The 9,151-nt window shown below is 45.2% G+C and overlaps 1 protein-coding gene across 1 annotated transcript in view; it reads right to left on the reverse strand.

The window, feature by feature from the left end:
- Positions 1–8,572, reverse strand: part of C1QTNF3 (C1q and TNF related 3) — a 27,355-nt gene extending 18,783 nt beyond the window's left edge. Inside the window, exons 1-2 of the mRNA XM_003792930.3 lie at positions 7,323–8,572; positions 1,047–1,158 (exon numbers count right to left, since the gene is read on the reverse strand). Coding sequence (XP_003792978.1) covers positions 1,047–1,158; positions 7,323–7,625 — 415 coding nt within the window. The 5' untranslated portion in view covers positions 7,626–8,572. The remainder of the gene's footprint in view (positions 1–1,046; positions 1,159–7,322) is intronic.
- Positions 8,573–9,151: the final 579 nt, after the last annotated feature.

Below are 9,151 nucleotides of genomic sequence, written 5' to 3' on the forward strand. Positions count from 1 at the left end.
AAAAAAAAAAAAAAAAAAAAAGAAGAGCTAAGACCTTCGGAGATTTGAGAAGGGTCTAAATATCCCCCACCTGACGTCACTGCTCCTGCTGACTGTGACCCTTGGTGGGCGGGTCAATAACATAGCCCATAATCACAGTTCAAAGCCTGAGGATTTTCTAATTATAAATTTGGTTTTGTGAGAGAAGCTACTTAAAATTAGAAAAAAAATAAATAAACCACATTTGACAAATATTAACACCAATGGAGGTAAGCCAGAGAAGAGCAAATGAGCTTTGGCCAAACTCGGACATAGGTCCTACCCCCAGAAATTGACCTGAGGAGGAAGAGGACCAAAAAACCCCAGATAAGTCTGGAATAGACAGGGCCAGGGATGCCCCTTCCTCCTCTAACCCAGGGTAGGAGCAGGCTCCCAGGACTCCTCTGAGCCTGGAAACACCAGCACAGTAGAGATGGTCAATGGTGGGTATAGAAGGGCCCAGGGTAGCTCCAGATCATCCCCTGGGCCACCATGAGGTGCTGGAGCCAACAAATGCTTCCATGAGCCAGGAGCTGCACAGGAGTCAATTGAGAGGCAGCTGCATAGGTGGGTGGAGACCTGACGCTGGGGGAAGGAAAGCTTAACTGAACCGAGACTCACACAGAAGGACACACAGCCCACTGAATGGCCCCATGAAGATGACTGCAACCAGACTGTAATGTCCCCTCCACCCTGCCAGGCTTCCTATGACCTCTGGAAGTCAGATGCCACTGTAGAAAGCACACTGTAGAAAGCAGAAATGAGGGAACTAAGACAGTGTCCCTAAGACAGTTTCAGACTCAGTACTGGTGAACCTGGTGCCCAGGTGCCTAGAGCCTAGAGCTGAGGATAAAGACTGTTCATACTGTCCCTCCTACACTGGCCTGGCCCGCTCCCCAACCCAGCTCTCTTCCTGTTCAGTTTTCCATGCACATCCTTGGCACACCCACATAGGGGACCCCATGACTCAGGGGCGCCCTTGCCTCCTATTTTGGCACAGTCTGCAGCTGGATCTCCCTCATCCTTACCTGGAATGCCAGGAGGGCCTGGGGGCCCAGGGGGACCTTGGTAGCCTCGGAAGCTGTAGTCTCCATGACAACACTTGCTGCAGTCTGGGGGCAGCCCTCCAGTTGGTGGAGACTTGAAGAAAACAGAAAGAGAAGCTTCAGGGGAAAGTACTTGGCAACAATGGGGATTTTTAAGTTTGCTCTGGCCTTGGCCCTTAGGTAAGTTTAACTCCAATCAACCCACGATGACATCCGAAAAGGTGGACTGGGGAAGAGAGATCCATGACACAGGGTCAGGGACTAGCTCAGGTAAGTCAGTGATCCCAGGAAGAGCCCGCAGGAAAGTCAGTGGAAGAGCTTGGGGTGGGAGCTTGGGGTGGGATAGCACTTCTAGAAAGTGCCTTCCTGCTGCTGTGACAGCAAAGGAAAGACATCCTTCAGTAGGGAGCTTGGAGCCTTTCCTCTCCTCCCAATTGCAAGTAGCCTCAGATGTGTCTGGATTAAGCAGATGACCTCAAATGGCCAAGAATTATCCACTTCACAATGTGAGTGATAGTGAGTTGAGAGCTGGATTAAGAGTTCTTGTAAACTCTGAATTGTAAACACTGGTTTTTCAAACAGTGATAACACTCTTACACGCCATAGGAAACTAGGGAAATAAAATATTGTTTAGTCTAACATGTGTACAGTTATTTATTCATTTAAATTGGCAACTAAAATCGCATACATTTATCATATGTTGTTTTGAAATAGGAACAGATTGTAAAATGGCCAAATCAAGTTAATGACTATACACATTACCTCACGCACTTGTAATTTCTTGTAGTGAGAACACTTAAAATCTACTCTCTTAGCAATTTTCAAGAATACCATACTTGTTACTAACTATAAGTTTGAAATATTTTTTTTAATTTAGTATCTACATCTGGAATCAACGTTTACTTCTTCTTTATGAGTAATTTAACGGGAGTTCTACTTCACACATTTCACTTCAAAGGTAAAATGGTACTCCCACTGTTTGAACTAATATTTAAGGAGCACTTAATGGGTATGAAATCTGCTCAAATATGATGAGTTAAGTGCATGTTTATACAGAGATAAATTTCTAAAATGTGTGCTTACTGTGAAGGAGTGAGAGATCTAGTGGAAGGTGATTGGCGGGAGAGTTAGAGCTGCTTATGAAATTTGAACCCTCTTCTGAAATAGCAATCTGCCTTTTTTTTTTTTTTTTTTTTGAGACAGAGTCTCAAGCTATTGCCCTGGGTAGAGTGCTGTGGAGTCATAGCTCACAGTGACCTTCACCTTGGGCTCAAGTGATTCCCTTGCCTCAGTTTTTCTATTTTTAGTAAAGATGGGGGGTCTTGATTTTGCCCAGGCCTTGAACTTGTGAACTCAAGCAATCCACCTGCCTTGGCCTCCCAGAGTGTTAGGATTACAGGCGTGAGCCACGGAGCTTGGCCAGCAATTTGCCTTTTAATTATCTCATATAAAATGGCTGCAAAAACTTTCCTAGATAACAATCATAATTCAATGCTCTTTTAAAAACAGCAAGTTGTTGGGTAGTACCTGTGGCTCAACGGAGTAGGGCACCAGCACCATATGCCGGAGGTGGCGGGTTCCAACCCAGCTTGGCAAAAAAGAAAAAAATAGCAAATTGTTGCTAAGCAGTTCATCAGATAAGGGAGGTAGAGAGAGCAGGAGAGAAAGGAAAAGGGACAGGAGAGAGAAAGAGGGGAAGAAAAAAACCACAAAATTTAAGATTTCTTCATCACTAGAAATTCAAGGAAAAAACTAGGACGAGGCTTTACATTGTTACACATTTTGACCTTACTTTTACTTTTTTTTAATCAAAATTTGGCTTGGACTTTGTCTCACTCTCTCATCCCTTTTCCTAAAGTTTTCCACCAAGCTCTTCCAGGAAAACCCTGAGTAGCGTCTGCAGTCCCGACGCACTCCGGCAACCACTGGAGCCCAAGTCCAGAGCCATCATCTAGAGCTAACTACTAGTCTCCTCTTCCATTTACCAGGCACAGACAGGTAAGAGTCTCCGGTACCCTTTTGTCAAATTGGTAAAGAAAATCAACTAATGCAATCACTCTGAGATGACACTTCAGGATACTCGGAAAGCCAAAGTCCCCACAGCCCCATCCCACATGCTCATCCAAACAAGCAACCTGAGAAGTAAGTGTCCATATTTCCTGTGATGGTTTTGCTAATGTGAAACACAGTTTTTCAAACCCCAGAAATCCAGTGCTGCCAGTAATGAGTTTTCGAGATGAAGAAGGGAGGAGACAGAGGGAAAATCCTGAAGTGGAACCATTTGTGTAAGAACAGAGTGGAAACACTGAGATGCTTAAGAATGTTGGGAAGGCCGCCAGACTGGAAGCAGCAGTCTCACCTCAGTTCTGCATGACTTCAGAGAAGTCTCGTCTGTTCTTGTCTGCTAAATCAGGGGACTGGATGAGAAGGTGCTGAGGCACAGAAAGAGACCCCCAGAATAGGGAGCTGTGGCATGCTGAGTGCTTTAAAAATGTAAAAGTCCCAGAAATAAGCCTCAGCTCTAAGGTGAGCTCAGGGATCATAGAAACATCCCACAGAACAGAAGAGCAAAAGCTCATTTGATTTTGATTTTCAGTGTGAATGTGGACTGTGAAAGTAGGGCTTCGCAATCCTGCCATACTTCTGGGTCTGGCTTATGGCCAATCTTTAGGAAGCGAGGAAGAGAGGGAGGGAGAGAAGCGAGGAAGAGAGAGAGAGGGAAAGAAAGAAAAGAAAAGAAAGAAAAAAAAGAAGGGAAAGGAGAGAGGGAGGAAAGCAGGAAGAAAGAAAGAGAAAGAAAAGAAAAGAAGGAAGGAGGGAGGAAAGAAGGAGCCTCAGATCCAAGGTCTCCCTCTGATCTTCTCCTGCCTCTCTGTCTTTCTGATCCTCTTTCCAGGAGCATCAAAGAGAAATTCTTTCTGGAATTTCCTTAATCTTACTAAGAACATTTCTTTCCAAGAGAGATACCACTGCCTTAAGACCTCCTCCTTAGAAATCTCATCAAATAACCAGGAAAGATCAACCACCAGAGGAGACTGGAAGCTGTCACCAGGCCCAGACAGATTTTCCATCTGTTTATCTGAGGGCAGTGCAGAGAGATTACAAGGGAGGCTTTCTATGCATAAAAAGGCAGCCTTTGTTTACAGTGAAGTTCTGTCTCACCTTCCCAGGGCTCAGAGGAGCTCTGTCTTTGACTGCTCCATCCCCGTGGGAAAGGCCATGTAAGCATCTGTACTCTGCTGGGCTATGGGGGCCATCCTTCTCACGTGACTCCCGTACTGTGCATGTTACATCTGTGTGCCTTTTTCTCCTACTAATCTGCCTTTTCTCAGTTCCTTTTCAGGGAAGCTTCAGGGTATGAAGGGGAGACACTTCCCCTCTTCACTCCTTCAATGGCCATGCATCTTCTTTCCAGCTCTATGATGCAAACAAAATACTAAATTCTTCTCCAAAGCCTCAAGTAATAATTTAGAAAGACTTTGTTTTCAAAGCCTAGTATCTGAGCACAAGAAGCTACTAGCTCAGCAGACAGACGAGGCAGCTTGTTGCTGGGACTGAGGGATACATGCTCAAGCTACTAGAGGGCGCTTCAGGAGCTCAGAGCTGCCACCAAGATGGTGAGAGACTTCTGGTCACTACTATTCAGGTATCTTCTGGGTGCCCTACTATGTCATTTCATCACACGTTCCTTTCTGGCCTTGTCTTTCAAAGTTCACCCAAATGCCACAAAGCTTGTGAGTCTCTTGCTGGACTCTCAGAACAAGCTGGACAGGATAAATTAATCTAGATGTTTTTCTTAGGTAAGAGAGAATTATACCCGCATGAGTTTATCAGCCTTTCCCAAAATCAGGTAGAATTTGCACACTGAAGGCATGCACATTTGCAACGGGAAAGAAGGGTACATCTACAATAAGCTCCCTCCCTTTTATAGATGGGGGCCTGGGAGTAGTGACCTAGAACTGAGGTCTGCTACTGGTAGGTGACATCTGGGAAAGAGAGTCCTTGGCTCCTTCTTTAACCCAAAGCAGAGAGACAAGAAAGATGAATGTATGTGCAGGAGGAGTAGGGAGATCGATCAAGGTGAAAGTCAAAGAGGCTTTGGAGAAGAAAATGCCAGGGGAAGGGACTCCAGGTCTGCCCACCCAGCTCTCAGCTCACTCTGCTTCCCCATGAACCATGGCCAGAGCTATCTTTCTAGAACACACCTCTGATTACCTCACCACCCTGCTATGCACAGACACATAAAGTCTTTGCTAGTAAAGCCAAGCCTAAGGTCCTTAGCCAGCTAGCAGAATCCTTCTCAGCCTGGCACTAACACGGTATGATGGGCCCCCACCCCCCACACAGCCCCAGAACTTTGGCCATGGCCAACTCCTTGTGGCTCTCTTGAGTCTCTGCTGTGGCACATTTATTTTTTCTTTTAAATCTCTGCTGTGGGTAACCATTCTTCTTGTCTCATCTCTTAGGATCCAACTCAGAGACCACAACTATCTGACACTTTTTCCTAATTGCCTTTATTATCACATGGTATGTAATTAAGCTTAATTTAATTGGCAAAAATTTACCCCTACTGGAGACGGGAGTGCAGGCACCTTGCCTTTATACCCTTGGTCCCCATCCCAAAGTGTGGCATAAACTAGAAGCCCAGGAAGTACTTGGGAAAGGAATGAATGAAGAAAAAGTAGAACTAAGATGAAAGGAGAGGGTTAGGGGAAGTAGACAAAGAAGGAAGAATTTAGGAAGAACAATCCTAAATTCAATCTGTCTTCACATCCATTGGCAGAGGAGTTGCATTGAAAAGCTATAGAATATCAGTGACTCTAAGTCTCCTCAGCTCTCCTGTTGGGATTTACTTGAAAATACTTCAGGAAACAGGATGGGAAGGGTGGAGGAGAAATGTGATTTGGATTTCAGTTGCCAACTAGGCGTTGGTTGCCAGAAAATAACGCCTGGTGGAAACCTATAACTAACTGCCTTCTGCTCTCTCTGGGGTTCATGATGCTGTGGCCAGGAAGGACCCATCAATTGAAACGGTAGGTTCAGATCAAGTCCTGGACAAAAGTGAAAATATCTTCACCACTAAGGAGAATACAAAGTAGGATTAATTATCCTTTATAAAGTCAAAAAGTTGTCAGATGAATGGACAGTCTCTAGAAATGGCTTTCAAAAAAAAAAAAAACTGGGATCATTTCTAGTTTACTTTTTCTTCCATGGTTCCTTAACAAAGTAATTTTTCTCTTGACACCGCCTCACAGGATGATGTGAGCAACTGCATCATACGCTCAAATTAGAAGTCCCAGCTTAGCCCAGATCGGCATCTGTTTCCACAGATAATCAAATAATCAACCCAAACTTCTCAATCCATGGGAGGAGAGATTTAGGATTCAAATAAATGTGATCTTTAGGGTCTACATAATGCCTAAAAGTTATCAATTCTTGTAGTAAAACCTATTTATTCAAAGATCATTTAATTCAAAGTAACTTTCTTGCCTCCTCCATGTGTTCTTAGGATACTAAATGTCCAGAATGTAAGTCAAAATCTTTCTTCCTGTTTGTAATGTTCTAAATTAAATTGAGTGTCACCAATTTGCAATTCACCATACTGAAAGCTTAACTCACTCTCAAGCTCCCCTAAAAGAGTTAAAGATATTCCCTTAGCTGCTGAGCTTATAACCTGAGAAATCCTCTGTGATTATCAGGCATCAAATCAAACTATAATAATTAAAGCATAGCAAAAAAATTACACAATAAGGTTTATATTTTAAATACACAGTCTATTTTTGATTTAACTCTTCAATTCTTTTAGAAACAGGCTGAACATAGAGGCTTAACATCCTAGAATGCTATAAATGAAATAAACAAAACTGGCCTGAAATGTCACAGTAAACTCACACATCAAAAAACTTTGATTACTTCTGACAAACTCAAAGGGCAGCTTCTCTCTGCTGGAAAAGATTAAGAATAGTCCAATTCTCCCAAGAATGGCAAATGGTTATCTGTGTGTTTAGGCCAGCACTCCTTTCCTCATCAACAGAGTGAGAAAGAAATCAAGCCCCATCACATCATGCTGCCTCCGCTGATTTTCAGACTGGCTGTCCCTTTATCTCCCAGAGCAATCCAGAGAAGACCCACAAGCAGCCTAGCGGACTTCCCGAAAGCATCGTCCTCAGAATCCCAGCCAAAGAGAGAACAGAAAATACAGCAGCCACAAAACTCATTAAGCTTTTACAGAAACCCTTAGAAGAGAATTCTGAGTACCTGGCCCCAGAATGGGGTGATCTGGGCTAGGTCATCTACCTCGGGGTGCGGTAGCTCATCTGGTCTCAGGGATTTTAGGTCTGCAGAAGTGTTATTATCCACAGTCCCAGTTTTAGGATGGCTCCGCTCTCTCACTTTCTCCCTCCTGGAGCCGCTACGGCCAGTCTGCTGGTGGCTTTGCACTATTCTGGCCACCACGTTATTAGCTCTTCCGCTCACCTCCATGTATTCATCTTGACACAGGCAAAATGGGAGGAAAAACAAAGCCAGCATGTGCCAATGGATGAGCTGCCTCCCCAGCATGGTTCTCCTCTGGGCCACAGAGCCTCCAGGAGAAGACAGCCCGCCGGCCCCAGGAACGTGGTCTCCTCCGGCAAATGCCAGGGCTGAGACAAGAGCTGCAGCGGCTGGGTGGTTTTATACTTTGGAGTGTAATAAATAAGGCTGCAGGCTCGCCAGAGTGACAGCAGCCCTCCCCCCAGGCAGAACAGCCCCCATTCATCACTTTCCCACACCACAGGCAGGGTGGATTTGTGTGCACGGCTCGCAGTTGGCGGGGTTCATAAATGTCACACCTTGGCACGTTTTTTGTTAAAGTGCGAAGAAAACACACACAACCAGCTGGAAACAGAGAGTATGTGTCTAGTGCTTTGCTTTCGTGATTAGACACAGAAAAGCTGTGCATTCGTGGTCTGAAATGCCTTTTGGAAAAACCTATCCCTGCGCTTGCCAGGAAATTCGGGCTTAACTGCATCAGTTCCGTCTGGAACAGCAATGGGAACCCTTTCAGGGCAATCAAGAGAGCCCTTGCTCTCACGTTGTGCGGTTAGCATTTCCCCGCTTTGGCCCACTTCAGGGAACTCATTTCCCCTTCCGGATCCCAGCAGCAGAAAGCAGCTGGTTGCCTAGGTAGGAAACACTGAGCTGAATTCAGATGCAGAGCCTCTGGGTTTAGCAAAAGTATTTCCCTGTCCTGGACTTTATTTCCTTTCCCTCTGAGTTTGTGAAAGCCACAGTTAAATCAAAGTTCACCGAGTCACTTGTCAGATGAATATAAAACACTCAACTCTTTGTGTTAAGAGAGGGCTGTCTCCAGCTGCCCTTTCTTCTGAGATACTCTCAATTAAAATCAAAGAAGTGGAGAGCACCCAACCAAACACACTGCTCCCAGCACAGCATATCAGGGTGGAGAAAAAGACCCTCTCCTTTGTTTCAGTTGCTACACTTTTGTTAATTTGGCCGAAAAGCAAATGAACATTCCTAACCTCGTCATAGTAATAAATTAAGAGAGTTTATTGCTTCTGCTTACATATGAGTTTATTTCTATTACTGATTCATTCACTTAAGAAAGCATCCCTGGCCCTCTCCGAGGATTGGAGAGACCCTGGGACTTTGAGGAGGGTGGGTGGCAAGTGTCTGATGTGGACAAGGGTGGCGCTGTAAGGAAGCCGAGGCTTGGAGAAGCCCACCAGCTGGAGAAGAGGTGGAGCAGCTGGAGAAAGAGGAGAGGGGACGAGCTGCCAGCAGCTGAGAGTCTGGGAACCCAGAGCCACCTATAGAAGTGGCCAGAACTGGCCAAAGCTAGGCTGGTCACTCCCACAGCTGCCAGAACAGCTGTGTCCAGAGCCCACACTTACATATCTGGTGCTGGGGACAGAGGGAGAGAGTTATTCTGTGAAATAAAATCTCTCTCAGCCGCACTGTAGGACCTTGGGGGTTGTGCTTAATTCAAGTAGCCAATTCCCACCTTCTGGGGTGGAAAAAGCAAGGCCACTCCCTAAGTCTGTCCCTGGGTGTCTAACAGTTGCATGCCTGGAGGACTCCTTGAA

This window comes from Otolemur garnettii, unplaced genomic scaffold (genome assembly GCF_000181295.1).
Source record: "Otolemur garnettii isolate 467f Iridium unplaced genomic scaffold, OtoGar3 scaffold00063, whole genome shotgun sequence".
Taxonomy (NCBI): Eukaryota; Metazoa; Chordata; class Mammalia; order Primates; family Galagidae; genus Otolemur; species Otolemur garnettii.